This window comes from Telopea speciosissima, chromosome 8, assembly GCF_018873765.1.
Source record: "Telopea speciosissima isolate NSW1024214 ecotype Mountain lineage chromosome 8, Tspe_v1, whole genome shotgun sequence".
In the NCBI taxonomy this organism is placed as follows: Eukaryota; Viridiplantae; Streptophyta; class Magnoliopsida; order Proteales; family Proteaceae; genus Telopea; species Telopea speciosissima.
Window position 1 is genome coordinate 46,743,222 of NC_057923.1, and position 15,994 is coordinate 46,759,215.

General features: G+C 38.3%; 2 protein-coding genes across 2 annotated transcripts in view; one reads left to right on the forward strand and one right to left on the reverse strand.

Moving 5' to 3' along the window:
• LOC122638407 (chalcone synthase 2-like) overlaps positions 1 to 14,380 on the reverse strand; it is a 28,881-nt gene extending 14,501 nt beyond the window's left edge. The window contains exon 1 of the mRNA XM_043831356.1: positions 13,148 to 14,380. Within this exon, the coding sequence (XP_043687291.1) occupies positions 13,153 to 14,328 (1,176 nt within the window). The 5' untranslated portion in view covers positions 14,329 to 14,380 and the 3' untranslated portion in view covers positions 13,148 to 13,152. The remainder of the gene's footprint in view (positions 1 to 13,147) is intronic.
• Positions 324 to 2,075, forward strand: LOC122672360 (zinc finger BED domain-containing protein RICESLEEPER 2-like). Its single transcript, XM_043869852.1, has 3 exons — positions 324 to 1,640; positions 1,747 to 1,889; positions 2,063 to 2,075. Exons 1-3 carry the CDS (start codon positions 324 to 326, stop codon positions 2,073 to 2,075), a joined length of 1,473 nt encoding a protein of 490 aa, XP_043725787.1.
• Positions 14,381 to 15,994: the final 1,614 nt, after the last annotated feature.

Sequence of the window (15,994 nt, forward strand, 5' to 3'; positions counted from 1 at the left end):
AAGTCAACATAGAAGATGAGCCCGATTGTGGCTCAGATGCTGATTTGATGTCCGATGATGGACTTTACATTCTTGGAATTTCAGCAACAGAACTTGCTGGCACAACAACAGTTGAAATAGAACTTACTCAGAGGAAAAGAAGGAGTACTGTTTGGGAGGAGTTTGAAATTCTTGAGGGGAAGGGTTTTAGTGATGGGAATGAATGAGCGAAATGCAATAGGTGTGGGCAAATCTATAAGGCTGATAGTACTACTAATGGAACTGGAAGCCTTAGGAGACATATTTTAAATTGCCCAAAACGGGAAAACAAAGGACCAACCCAAATGACTTTGGGTGTTAATGATAGAAAATCAATGTTAAGAGATAAAAAGGTTGACCAAGACTGGGTGCGTGATAAGGTCACGAAGCTTATTGTGAGACATGAGTTACCTTTAATCTTTGTTGAGTATGAGGAGTTCAGGGAATTAATCACATACCTTTTTCTTGACTACACCCATATTACCCGAAACACACAAATGGCGGAGATTTTGAAATTTTATAATTTGGAGTCCAGTAGAATCCATAATCTACTTAAGTCATTTAATGGGAAGATTGCTTTGGCAAGTGATCTATGGACATCCATCACCAATGATGGATACATATCTTTGACTGGCCATTATATTGATAAGGATTGGGTGTTGCATAAGAAGTCATTGAAGTTTTGCATCATGCCACCTCCACATACTAGCATCCATATTTGTGAAATGGTTTCAAAGATCTTGTCTGAGTGGGGTATTGATCGAAAATTGTTTTCAATTACTTTGGATAATGTTACTTCTAATTTCAGTTTTGTTGAGTTGTTGAAGAAAAATCTAAATTTGAAGAATGCTCTTTTATGTAAAGGAGAATTCTTTAATAATAGGTGTTGTGCTCATATTCTCAATCTCATTGTACAAGATGGACTAAAGCACATAGACGAGTCGGTGGCATTGATTCGATCTAGTATAGCCTATGTGAAAGGATCACAAGCAAGGAAAGTGAAATTCTTGGATATTTGTAAGCAATTGTCATTAGCAAGTAGTAAGGGGTTGCATGGAGATATCACCACAAGGTGGAACTCAACTTATATCATGCTTGATTCTGCTTTATTTTATCGGAAAGCATTTGAGAACCTTGGACTAGTGGAGGACAGTTATAAAACTTGTCCAAGTTCTGATCAATGGTTAAAGATTGAGAAATTAATGGATTTTTTGCATCCCTTCTATGAAATCACTGTTTTGCTTTCAGGTTCCAAGTATCCTACATCAAATTTGTATTTTGAAAATGTTTGGGAGATTCACAAAAGTTTGTTAGAAGAGGTATCACATGGGCTTAGTTTTATGAGGCCAATGGCAGTTGAAATGAAAAAGAAATTTGACAAATATTGGAAGAACTATAGTCCAATTTTAGCCATTGCCTTGGTGTTCGATCCTCGTTACAAGCTTAGTTTTGTGACTTGGGCATTTGCTAAGCTTGCTCCTTTGGACCCAACTGGAATTGATATGGGAAACAATGTGAAATCTGCTTTGTATCAACTTTTTAATGAATACAAGAGTATGAAAGCAAGTGATTATGAGATTCCAGTACTGTTCACTCATCCTGGGAAATCTAGAACCAGAACTGTAAGTAAATTTTACATTTCTTATAATTTTGATTTATTTTTTAAGTTGCAAGTTTCCATATTCATTGCTAATCTTATTAATTACTCATATTTTTCAATTTCCATAGGAATTTATGCAATCTGTGATTGATGAGACAGATAATGGAACTAAATCTCAGCTAGATGTGTATCTAGATGAACCCAACATTCCATTCAGTGATGGTGATGGTGAGTATGATGTGTTGTCTTTTTGGAAGGCGAATGGGTCAAGGTATCTAGACGTGGCTTGGATGGCTCGTGATGTCTTGGCTATACCAGTTTCAACGGTTGCATCTGAGTCAGCTTTTAGCGCTGGGGGTCGTGTTATTGACAAATATCGGAGCAAACTGCTACCCACCAACGCTGAAGCACTGATATGTCTTCGAGACTGGATGTTTGATATAGATTTCAGATGTAATTTTCCAATTTCCATTAAGTTATTTTTTATTTTTGCTTGCTTTAGTTGCTAAATTACTATCTTATGTATGTAGCTGAACCTGTTGATGATCCCGTTGATGTGGACAACGAGCTAGAAAATGTGCTTGGACGGTTGCAGATTGAAAGGGAGACTGGTGAGCCTTTAGATTATAATAGATAGAGAAGGATTGGCTCGAGCCAGTTGAAAAGGTAGTTTGCACTTGCACACATTTCATAATTTATTCTTTGATTTCTAATAAAATATAATAATTGTTGATCATTGGAGTTAAATCCTTTTTTTTTTTTTTTTTTTTTTTTTTGTGCAGGACATGTTATTTCACTTTTGGTCTCAACTCTCAAGTCTTATGTTGTATTATCATTCTTGAGGGACAAAGAACTATAATTATTTTAAAGGAACACTAATTCTTAATGTTGAACCTCTAAGACTTTTAAGTGGATGTTGTATGGACTTTTAAGTAGATGTTGTATGGACTTTTAAGTAGATGTTGACTTGCAGTTGCATTTGAAAATCTTCTTAGGTTCCATATGATATGGACTTTTATCAAATGTTCTTATAATTTCTTTCATATTCTATTGATTTAACATACTGACATACTGTTACAGTTCTTGTGATAGTTTTTCACTTTCTTTCATATCCTTTGTGAGTGATTACCCAACCAATTGTATCCATAGGGCATAGGATGGTAAGATGTATTATATTTGAGATTTTGATCTAATGAAATATTTTATGTAGTTAAAAAGAGAAAGAGAAGAAAAATAAGCACTAACCGAACCCTACTAGTTATATAAAACCGGTATCGAACCGAATCCAAACCGATATCAACCCGTTATCATAAACTGAAACCGACACAAAACCAAACCGCACTGAAATCAAAACCGAGCCAAAATCGAACATTTCTTATTGGATTGGTTTTGGTTTCTATAAAAGTCAGACCGAAACCAAAAAGCCCGAACCGAAATCGGACCGAACCGACCCATTGACACCCCTAACCTTAGTTGTAGAAGAGTCTATGAACATCAGATTTGATACTTCTCCTCCAAAAGAAAAGTACAAACCTCTAATTGATGATGATGAGGATGTTATATCCGAGATCACAAAAAGAGTTGAGACCACTTTCTTAAAAGAAGATGAAAATTCTCTAGAAACATCTAAAGAAAATTCATTAGAACTTCCTAAAGAAGTTAGACCAGTAAGAAATCATCCATTAGAACAAGTTGTTGGTGATTTAGAATCAGGTGTTCAAACTAGGTCTAAACTTCAAAACACTTGTAACTTGCGCCTTCCTATCCATGATTCAAAAACATAAAAGAAGCTCTATTGGATAATGATTGGATTTTGGCCATACAAGAAGAACTCCATCGTTGAAAGAAATGATGTATGGGAGCTTGTGCCAAAACCAAAAATAAATCCATTATAGGAACTAAATGGGTTTTCATAAATAAACTTGATGAAAATGGTATTGCAGAAATAAAGCAAGACTAGTGGCACAAGAATACAATAAAGAGAAGATTTTGATGAAACATATTAGATTAGAAGCCATTAGAATGCTCCTAGCATTAGCTTATCATAAAAATTTCAAACTTTATCAAATGGATGTGAAAAATGCTTCTTGAATGGTTTCAAGAAGAACTTTTCCATCTTTAGTTGAAAGAAATGATGTACCAATAGAGCACCAAGAGCTTGGTATGACAGGTTAAAGACATTTCTGATTGAAAATGCATATACCATTGGTAAGATAGACACTACATTATTTGTTAAACATAAAGGCTCAAAATTAATCATAGTACAAAAATATGTAGATGATATTATCTTTGGTGCTACTCATGAATCCTTATGCATTGAATTTAGTAACTGCATGAAAAATGGGTTTGAAATGAGTTTAATGGGTGAACTCAACTTCTTTTTAGGCCTTCAAATTAAACAAACTGAAAATGGGATTTTTATAAATCAATCAAAATATATCAAAGAACTATTAAAGAAATTTGATATCAATTTCCAAAAGGCCTCTGACACTCCCATGAGTACCTCAATAAGTCTTTCAAAAGATGAGAATGGAACTTCTGTTGGTCCTACTCATTATCGAGGTACGATTAGAAGTCTGTTATATTTAACTGCAAGCAGACCAGACATCATGTTTAGTGTCTGTGCATGTGCTAGATTTCAAGCTAGTCCTATGCAATCACACTTAAGTGCAACTAAAAGAATTTTCAAGTATTTGAAAGGAACTATCAACATAGGTTTGTAGTACCCAATGCACAATGATTTTGAATTACTCAGCTTTTCTGACGCTGACTTTGCTGGTTGTCATATTGATCGCAAAAGCACAAGTGGTACTTGCCATTTTTTTGGATCTTGTCTCATTTCTTGGTTTAGCAAGAAACAAAACTGTGTGACACTCTCCACTACTGAGGTTGAATATATTGCAGCTGATAGATGTTGTGTCCAAATCCTTTGGATGCATCAGACTCTTCATGATTATGAAATATCATTCAATCCTTCCAAAATTCTTTGTGACAGTACCAGTGCCATCAATCTGAGCAAAAACCCTATTCTTCACTCAAGAGCAAAGCACATAGATATTCGCCATCACTTTCTTCGAGACACTATCCAAAAGGGTAATGTAGTCCTCGAGCACTTTGAGACTGAAAAGCAAGTCGCTGACATCTTCACAAAACCCTTGTCCGAAGAACGATTTGCACTCTTCGACGTGAATTAGGTATGTGTAATCCTTTTGATTGAGGCAAATTTCTTAAGCTAGCCCAAATAGGTCTTCCAATCAATTTATGGGCCGGACCTGCTTAAAACACAAGTTTTAGGTCATCCGGTCGATCGAATGGTCGAATCCGATTGACCGGATTGCGGACATAATGGTTTTTAATCCATTTCGTGGGTCATTTGGATAATTTCCTTTTTACCCAAAACCTTTCTCTCTTCTCTCCAAAAATCCTCTCTTGAGTTTCTAGGGCAAAATCTTCCAAAACCCTTGAAGATTATTGCTCTATTGGTGATCAAATCTCTATCTCACCATCAAATCTTCAAGTTTTCCCTCTTCTACTCCAAAAACCTTATTAAAGCTCTCCTTCTCCAAAACCCTTGTTATCTATGGCTTCCAAAGGAGAATCTTCAAAGAAGAGGAAGACACTTGCTTCAAAGAAAGATTCCTTTGATGGAAACATGTTCATATCCAAGGAAGCTTCAATTTGGTGGAAGCAATTTCAACTCAAGAAACTCATAAGGGAAAGACTAGTAAGTGTTACCCAACTCAATGATATTCTTCCTTGTGAAATCAACAACTTCTTTGAAATGTTGGGTTGTGACTCTATTCTCTATCCCCAAGAGAAAGCCTACAGCAAGTTAGTCCAACTTTTCTATTGCAATCTCTAAGTAGTTGGTGTTGAAGGTGACTACACCATCACCTCTCTTGTCAAGGGCAAATACATATCTTTTGACACTATGGAACTTGCCCAAATTATTGGAGTTGATGACTCTGGAGAATGCAAGTATCTCCGTACCAAAACCTCTCCCGAGGGTTTTATGAATGTTCATGAAGTCTATGGTGCTATCTTCAAAAATTACATGAGTGAACCCAAAAGTCTCACTGCCACCCATCTTGGAGATATCCCTATAGTTGTCAATTTAATTGTCTCCTACAATATTCTCCCTAACGGTGGGCATAGAGATGCTATCACTCGATTCCAAGCCTATCTCATTTGGTGCTTAGCCAACACCCATCAAATCTTCCTTCCCTATGTCATCATGAAAACCATGGAATTAACTTCTGAAAGGGATTCTAAGGCTGGCCTCCCCTATAGTCGTCTCTTGACTTTAATTTTCAAGCATTTTGAAGTTGATCTCTCTGATGAAATCCCATTCACAAATCCAAGTGCCATTGATGCTTCCACTTTGAAGAAGATGGCAATTCCTACTAGTGCATCCGATCCTCCTCCTCCTCCTCCCCATCAAGCTAGGCACAAGCAAGCCTCTTCATCCATAGTTGAGAGTGATGATGATGATGATGACACTGAAGATGAAGAATATGTGATAAGGGCTGAATTTGCTACTTATCAAGAGAAGCTCGACTCTCGCCTCTAGGGGTTTGATGATCAGTTTGCTGCACTTCGTGGAAACAATAAGGAGATCATGGCTCAGCTTCAGATGCTCACTCAGCATTTTCATATCTCTATACCTCTTACAGATGATTAGTTTATTTTGTTTCTGCACTTTTTACAAGACATTTTGGGTTGTAATCCTTTAAAAATAGTTGATTTACCTTCAGTATGACTTTTAGGTGTTGCAAATCTCTAGGGAGAGAGTGCTTTTGACTATGTGATTTTACACTCTTACAATTATGTAGTTGACTTGTTTTGACTACTGGGTGCAATACTTTCGTTTATTAAATATTTTCTGCATATGATTCTACATTGCAGGGGGAGACTTCTCTACTCCTTTTTGTTGTTGACAAAGGGAGAGAATATATTCAAATGATTTGGATCATGCATGACTTGTGAATTTCCTATGAATGCACATGACTGTTTTAAGCATTATACATTGAATTATATCTTGCTGCATTATATATGGTTGCTATATGTTGTTACCAAATCATATGTTTGTCATCATCAAAAAGGAGGGAGATTGTTGGGGAATTCTACCCTATCTCCATAATTGTTTTGATGATAACAAACATATTGGACAAGGTCTTGTTTGTGTCAATATGTCAACAGGGCTAATAAGTTAAAGCACTAGAAGACATATAGTACGAAGTAAAGATGTTAAGGACAAAGCCTTAAAGATCAAGATCTCGAAGGCATGCGAAGCTTTTCAAGAAAAGAAAATCTTGAAAGATCTTTTGAAGATTGAAGAACATCACTTGAAGAAAGAAATTAAGACCCTCATCAAGATGCTCGTATGCACATACTTAAATATACACACCGCATACTTATAATCGCATTTGCATAAAATAAAGGAAAAAGCATATGCATCAATTAGAGACCTTAGAAGGTTATAATTGAACTTCCTTTGACTTTAGAATATGTTGAAATTTGTTGGAGAAAGTCCCAGACAAGTCCCCACAGGCAAAACTGTCTGAAATAGCCAAGACAGAGAACCAGACTGTGATCCGATTGGCCGGATCACAGGGTATGCATCGACCGGGTGAAACAGTGGCTTCACTGGTACGTTCCAAAAAATGATCCGGTTTACTGGATCAAGTGGGATGATGATCCGATCGATCAGACTCCGATCGGATGCCAGTTCTGCCCTCCAATGGCTAGTTTTCCCAACGGCTATGATCCGGTCGACCGGATCAATGTCCAGGTCGACCGGATGGGTTAAAAACAGATCCGTTAGAGCACATTTTGAATATGTTCTAAAGGCCATTAATGAGCCTATAAATAGAGAATATGTCAGACCTTTATATCTATCCACTACAGTCTAAAATACAACTTTTGTGAAAGGTGAAAAGTCAATTCATGCTCTAATCAATGAAGTCTTCTTATCCACATCAAGATCATTCAAAGGTTGACTTCAAAGCTCAAAGACCTTCACTTGCTTGCACTCTAAAGAGAAGTCTTAAAGAAGGTCATCATTATAAGCATTCATTTTGCATCATTTGACACTTGCAAGGAGTACACATCACACTCCTTGCCTAGGTAATCTTTATCTTCACTCTTTTGTATTTGTTTATGCTTTTGAGTTTACAAAGCATTATTGCATTAGTTTAGACTGTACTTAAGTATTGCAAGGATCCTCTTATCCTTAAAAGATTCAGATTCTCTTATCCTTAAAAGATTGAGATCCTCTTATCCCGAAAAAAAGATTGTAAAGGTGTTCTTCCTACCTACTGTAATGAAAGAAAGAAACTAGTGAAATTCTTTCAAGGTTGAGAGGAGTGGACATAGGCTGATTTAGTCGAACCACTATAAATCTTGTGTGTCCTCAATTTACGCAATTTATCTTTCTTTATCTTATCTTAATTCAAGGAAATTTTAAAAAGAATAATGTTTCACTAGTGATAACCTATTCACCCCCCTCTAGGTTATCCCACAGAGGAAACACTAAGGAGAGACCAAGTTGAGTTAACAATAAAATCTGAAACATTTGCCAACTTGGTCACAAACCTCTCCTGATCCAGACCTGAAGCCGACACAATAGAGTCACTCCCAAGCCATCGATCATTCCAGAAATTTATTGAGGAACCATTTCCAACAATCCACCTTTCGTGGTTCTTCACCAAATCCCAAATTCTCCGAATTCTAGGCCAAATAGAAGAAGAGATAAAAGTCTTTTTCAAAGCTCCATCTTTGCCAAAAAACTGAGCTCTAAGAAATTTACTCACCAAAGATCACCATGTTTGATGCACCAGGCCAGCTTGCATAGAAGCACAGTGTTAATATTACGAAGCATGCGAATCTCCAATCCTCCTTCAGATTTTGGCTTGCACACCAAATCCCATTTAACCACAACTGCTTTTCTAACTTCAATGTCACCCGACCATATAAAGTTACGGATCCACCTTTTTTTACACGAGATTAAGGACGAAGGCCACCAATTGATAGAAAAAATCTAAACCGGAATACTCAGCATCACCGATCTTACTAGCTCCACATGACCAAAAAAAGATAGAAGCCTACCTTTCCACCCCGAGAGCCTCTTCTTAAATTTGTCCGTCAAAGGTAGCATCACCTCCTTGGTAACCCTCCCTTTGAAAATATCCAAACCCAAGTATCTAGTAGGGAGGTTACACAAAGGAACATTCAGCATCTCTGAAATCTGACGCCTACGAGACAGAGTGATAGCTCTACAAAATAACTTGCTTTTATCCAAATTAATTCTTTGGCCAGAAAAGCTTTGGTAATGCTCCAAGAAAACTTTCAAGGCTCAAATGTACCTAAATGCACCATTACATAAAATAAAAATGTCGTCAACAAAGAGGAGGTGATCCGGAGTAGAGACACCCTTGGGACACCTCAAGGGGAGAGCAGTGCAACTACAAATCAATGCAAATTGGGAAGATTAGCAAGCCCAGATTAAATATTTGTACCAATACTATGCATGACAATTGTCTCCACAGTTAAACTTGGTTCAAATCTTAATAGCAGACCCCAATCAAACCCTTCTCCAATTGTGGCTTTCCCTTCCTTTGTACACTTATTCCTTGTGTCATTCAAATATAAAAATCAGAGTGGGGCTTGACATATTAATGTATTCACAACAATTTTCTTAATGCCTTTAGTATCTGCTCCTTTAAGCCAAGGGTGACTTCAATCAGGTCCAAAATTATCGGCCCACCAGGGTAGAACACCCATACAATGAAGTTTCAATCACTAATACCAATCGTGCTAAATGCTTCCTCAAAGCATTTTCCAATGTTCCCAGAAGATAGTTTTGGCCACAACCTTGGATACGCTGATTGAAAGTCTTGTTTGATTCAAGTGACTTGCAACCATATCATTTGTCTAGGAGAATTTGAGAACTTGCTGAGAAGAGTTGGAAGACTGGGAGCTCAACTGATGTGTCAGAGTCTACCCAAACTTATATAGCTACCACGCTTTCAGAAAATTTGGAGGGAGAGTTATTGTAGACTGCTCCATAATGACAAGACAAAAGCCAGACATTATTCTTTTTTTTTTCTTGCTAAAAGGTTGTATATATTAAAGGAGAAAAGGACAAAAAATAAATAAATGTACAAGCTGGATAAAAAACCAAAAATCATAAAGACAAATCCCCACTGAGAAGCAATCACCCACCTACGGCAGTGCCGTCAGTGAGTGATCAAACAGAGGGCAAACTACCAACAAACAAAATTAAAACAAATGAAATCTAGGCCTCTTTTGCACATCAATCCTGAGATCCTCATCAACATAAATGGGCCAAGAGTCTAAGCGGGAAGAGACTTCATACTTTGCCGCCGATTTAGCAAGGAATTCAGCAACCGGATTCACTTCTCTAAAGCAATGAGATGTCTTCCACTCAATCATGTTTAAAAAATTCTGAGGAGCTGACCATTGCTGATGAACAAACCAAGGGATAGCCCCTTTAGACACCATGATCACTACTGTGACTGAATCACACTTAATCCAGAGCTTCGAAACATATAAATCCTTTGCCAACTCCAGGCCTTGAATCAGCGCTTTGAATTCATCCACAAAATTAGTGGTAACACCCAAGAAATATCTAAAATGAGAGATGACCTTGGCATTTCTGTCCCTGATGATAACCCGTGCGCCCGCCTTCCCAGGGTTACCAAAAGGGCACCCGTTGACATTTAATTTATACCAACCTGGAAGAGGAGAGCACCAATAAACCTCCCTAAAGGATTTCGATCCAGCTTGACGAACTAAAATATTCAATTTTTATGGAGCACAATAAATCTGCCACAAAAGTGACACTTCCTTTGAAATTCGAAGTCAAACTTCTAATCTCTCGCAGAATCATAGAAACAATCTGCAAAGTGCTTCGATGAAAACCATTGAATCTCCTCGAATTTCTTAATAAAATATGGGATAAGAATAAAACCTGCAGACCAGGCGTCCTTAAGACCCAACAACCGACCCTTTTGCAACCACCACTTGCCAAATAGCGAAGAATTCTCAAATTGAGGTTGCCCAGCCACACCAAAGCAATCAAGAAAGTAAGACCAGAGGGACGAAGAGTAATGACATTCAAAGAACAGGCGTTGTAGGCTTTCCTCATGAAGAAAACATAGATCGGCAAGCAAACACCCCTTCCCTTAATCTTGTCATCGCAGGCCAGTTTACCATAAAGCAATTTCCAACTAAACATAGACTGACGAGGAAGGAGATGAGATCCCCAAACCAGCTTGAACCGACCTACTTTGGGTTTAGAACAACGAAGCGCCTCCCAGACAGATTTTATAGAAAACCCACCAAGGGAAGAAAGAGACCACCAACAAGAGTCTTCAATATGAGAGGAAGGGATGGGCACTGACTTGATCAAATCAAAGACACTCTCCATAAGTTAGAGGAAACAAGAGGAAAGTTCCAGCTCCCGTTCGAAATAAAGTTAGAAACTTTAGTGACTCGATCCTGAAATGCTGACAAATGCAAGGGAGAGAGTTGTGCCACTAAGAAGGGACCAAATCATCTGTTGTGCCAAAAAAGAATATTCTCCCCATTACCAACCGACCAACATTCCTTGGATTTAGCGAAATCCCACATCCTCCTAATGCCAGCCAAAATGGAAGAAGATTTATAACCAGCTTTCAAGGAACTGTCTCGGTTAGTAAATCTAGCGCGAAGAAAGGGACTCATAGCTAAGGAAATGATCTATTCAGATTCTAATATCTTGTTGCTTCTATTGGGCTGGCATTGAAAGTAGAGATAATTTGTTTTTGGATGCCCATTCACTGCTTGGAACTTGGAGAATATATGTAGGCTCTTCTCTACCTCTAGAAGGATTGGAAGACACGTAATGCAAGAAGCAGCTTGGATGGCTAAGAACTTGAAAGGTGACTCCATAGAGAGCATAGCCTTTTGTTGTACTATATCGTAGATATTCCATGAGAGAAACTTCCGGCTATTTCGCTTTCAAAATTTTTAATTATTTTTTTATAAAATAAAAACCCAAAAAAAAAAAAAAAAAAATCCAAAAAAAAAAAAAAACAAAAATAAAAAAAAAAAAACAAAAAAACACAAAAAAAAAAAAAAAAAAAAAAAAAAAAAAAAAAAAAAAAAAAAAAAAAAAAAAACAAAAAAACACCCCCCCCCCCCAAAAAAAAAGACCCCAACCCCCCAAAAAAAAAAAAAAACCCACCCCAAACCCACCCCCCCCCGCACAAAAAAAAAAGAAAAAAGGAAAAAAACAGCGGGGCAAAGAGAGAAAAAAAAAAGAGAAAAAAGAAAAAAAAACAAAAAAAGGGAGGAGGGAGAAAAAGGGAAAAAAAAAAAAAAAAAAAAAAAAAGAAAAAAAAAAAAAAAAAAAAAAAAAAAAAAAAAAAAAAAAAAAAAAAAAAAAAAGAAAAAAAAAAAGTAAAAAAGAAGGAGAAAGGGAAGGGGAAAAAAAAAAAAAAGAAAAAAAAAAAAAAGAAAAAAAAAAAAAAAAAAAGAAAAAAAGGGAAAAAAAAAAAAAAAAAAAAAAAAAAAAAAAAAAAAAAAAAAGAAAAGGCGTAGTCCCTCTATTTTCCATTACATCCACAAGGATATGGAAGGCATTTATTGTGCCTCCTCTCCTAAAGGTCCCAAATCTTTCAAGTATATCTTCCTTTCAACTTCTTGGAGAATTACTCCCTCTTTAACATACCCGCCCCAGTATGCTCTTTTTCAGAATCATTGGTGGTCTTCCTTGTTCCTCCTATTGTTAGGTTACCAATCTGATTGTTCTTGCCGTTGGGCTTCTTATTAGTCTTGTAGTCTTGGTTCCTCTAGTTGGAGGTTTGATTTTGTAGGAGACCTTTGGTGTAGTAGGGCTTAGCCTATAGATGTTATAAGGTCTGCTCTTTTGGACGTAATTATATTTTTAATTTTTTCTAATAAATTGATATTACCTAAAAAAAAAAATCACTATGACAGCCACAAAAAGCAAATATCAAGGTTAATAACGTCTTTGCATGATGTAATAGCCGCAAATGAGGAACATTGTTGGGTTGCTAAGGCAACTCAAGTTGGTATGCATCCATCCATAGGAAGGAATTTGAGTGATCCTCTTAACATGGGCATCACAAACTGACCCTAACAAGGAAAGCTCTTTTGCATGTGAGCCATCCATAATAACATCCAGCCTTGGCCAATGTACACTCCCAACATCATTAATTGTCTTTTCAGTAAATTTAATCAAGGTTGTATTTTATTAAAAGAAGCTTAAACAGGTAAAAATAAAGAAACATAGGAAAGAAGGCCTTTGGCCTTTACTGAACAATAAATGACAAAAACTAAATCATCATATTAACACATAAATGGGCCATCCCCAAGAAAAAAATCCCAAAGAGAACCAAACAATCAAAGCATTAATGAAGGCACATAATATAAGGTTATATAGAAAACCCCATAAAAGAAAGTGTGCCTAAAAATTAATGCCAATTTATAAGATCAGCAAACCCAAATTAAATTGTACCGATGCTACGCAAGATAATTGTCTCCACAGTTAGACCTGGTCCAAACCCTAATAGGACCCCCCAATCAAACCCTTCTCCAGTTGTGGCTTTCCCTTCCTTCATAGACTTGTTCCTCATCTCATCCAAAATAAACATCACAGTGGGGCTTGACATATTACCATATTCGCTCAACACTTTTCTTGATGCCTTTAATTTCTCCTCCTTCAAACCAAGGGTCCCTTCAATCAGGTCCAAAATTGCCGGCCCACCAGGGTGAGACACCCAAAAAATGGAGTTCCAATCACTAATACCTATCTTGCTGAAAGCTTCCTCCAAGCATTTTCCGATGTTCCCAGAAATAGTTTTGGCTACATCCTTGGATAAGCTGATTGAAAGACCCGTTTGACGCAAGTGGCCTTCAACCATATCATCTGAGTCTGGGAGAATTCGAGTACCTGCTGAGAACAATTGGAACAGTGGGCGCTCAACTAATGTGTCAGGGTCTGCACCAACTATTAAAGCTGCAGAGCCATCTGCGAAGATTGCCTGCCCAAGTAGGGTGTGGAAGTCGGTCTCGATAGGTCCCTTGAAGCCACTAACTGAGTTTAATTCCGAGCAAACAACAAGGACACGAGCACCTTTATTGTTCTCAGCAAGATCTTTGGCAACACGGAGGACACTGCCACCACCGTAGCACCCTAGATGATACATCATCACACGTTTGACTGTGGGTGAAAGTCCAAGGAGCTTGATGAGTCGGAAGTCGGCACCAGGCGCATCAACACCAGAAATGGTAGTGAATACAATGTGGGTGATCTTTGATTTGGGCTGCCCCCACTCATTGATGGCTTTTAAAGCTGCTTCTTTAGCCAACTTGGGAACCTCAGCAACCATAATATCTTGGCGAGCATCAAGTGTTGGAGCCATGGGGTTGTAGAAGTCGGGGTTGTCCTCGATCATTTCCTCCGTCATGTAGAGATGACGTTTTATAATTGTAGATCTGTCACAGATTCGCTTGAACTTCTCCTTCAATCCAGTCATATGTTCACTCTTTGTGGATCTGAAGTAGAAATCTGGGAAATCAGGCTGATACACACAGTTGGATGGATTTGCTGTGCCGATGGCCAGCACTGTGGCTGGACCCTGCGTGCACTGCGATTCATAGATTTCTCCATCTGATCCCATTGCTTTTGTTGATCTTCTCTTGAATGAATCAACCTAAAGGGAGCGAAAATCTGAAATAAAGGAATGAATTAAGATGGAAGGGAAGGCTATGTATTAAGACAGGAGGTTCATGGGGTTTTATAGAAGTCGGAAGTTTGAATGAATCCATTGGTTGATCCGCACAACCATGTTTTGAATTTTATTATAATCACTTAGACTCGGAACAAAGTTGCCTCTTTTGAAATTTATTTATTTTCTAAAGAAACTAAGTCAAAGAGGAACCACTTGAATTCACTTTTGGTTAAGTGAGACTCTCCGTCACGCTGACTTATATGGGTTCTTGTGAGACTCGTAGTTGAAACAAAAAAAACAAAAAAAACAAAACCTAAAAGCCATGTGTGACAACCGCGAGAGAACGGTGTCTCATATGTATAATTTTACAGGTTTGATTTGATACCGATATTTTTTATCTATCCAATTTTGGTGGTGTACAAAAAAAAAAGAAAAAAAAAGAAAAAGAAAAAAAGAAGGGAATCATTTCGAAGAAGCTTAGATTACCCTATCTGTTCAAATTACTTTATGTTATTTATTATTATTATTTTTTTGAATAAAAAATATGTTTGTCACGATTAATCATGTAGTCATTAAGTATTGAGCTACCTTCACCATCTTTAGTTCCAGAGATTAATTCATCCATTTTCATCTTTGGAGGCTCGCCCATAATGACTGGTGTAGGTACAAGGTGCATCGATTTGGTCACCTTGTGGCTACCGCTGGATTTACCGCAGGTTGATATATTTTTTTAGCGACTCAAAATGTGGTGGGTGGGATAGTGACTCAAAATGTGGTGGATTTGGAGCAGTAGCATCAGCAAGGGATGCATCAGTTAGTGAAGAAGGAATGGTGGGTGGAGGGCATGGGTTGGAGCTGATACATCCAAGATTCACTGAACCAGTCAGCGGCTACCACGTGTCACAAAGTGACCCACTCCAGAACCAAGGAGAACCAACCGGGAGTCCCACCCGGGCGCGGCCAGCACCCAGGCGCGGCCTACACCCAGGCACGGCCTCACCCAGGCGTGGCCTCACACCCAGGTGCGGCCTCTCACCCAGGCACGGCCTGCACCCAGGTGCGGCATCGTGGACGTAGACGTGATGTACATGGACACCGAGGACGCTCGTCTATGACCCAATCGTGTCACTACAAACTTATGCCACCACCAGGACTCTGGGCCACCGCTTAGAAGTCACGTCACCCAGACGGATTCAAGCACCAATGACGTTATCACCACACGCGAGTATCAATCCGCCAAGGATCTTGATACCACCAGGACACTCCCTCCCGCTGTGAGATGACCAATCAGGATAGAGCCCTACTACCCAGGGCCTCTATCCACTCAACGGCACACTCGCCATTAGACTGGGACTCTCCATATCATCATACTCCACTATAAAAGGAAAGGTACACCACCCTCAGAGGGGACATCTAAACTCATATTGAATAATTACTATTCATCTATTTGCTCAGGAGATCTAACTTTGGCATCGGAGAGCTCTAGGCCGGAACCACATTGGTTTTCTCTGTTGACCCCTTGGTCCACTTGCAGGTGACGGCACTTGCAGGACTGCTCGACGATTTCTTGACGTAACAAATAGGCGCCGTCTATGGGAACGACGCTAGCCATTAC

Excerpts from the sequence above, each read along its gene's own strand:
- LOC122672360 (XM_043869852.1), top strand. The coding sequence starts at position 324 with ATGACTTTGGGTGTTAATGATAGAAAATCAATGTTAAGAGATAAAAAG. Across the intron at positions 1,641-1,746 it reads GGAAATCTAGAACCAGAACT|GAATTTATGCAATCTGTGAT; the intron begins GTAAGTAAATTT and ends CAATTTCCATAG.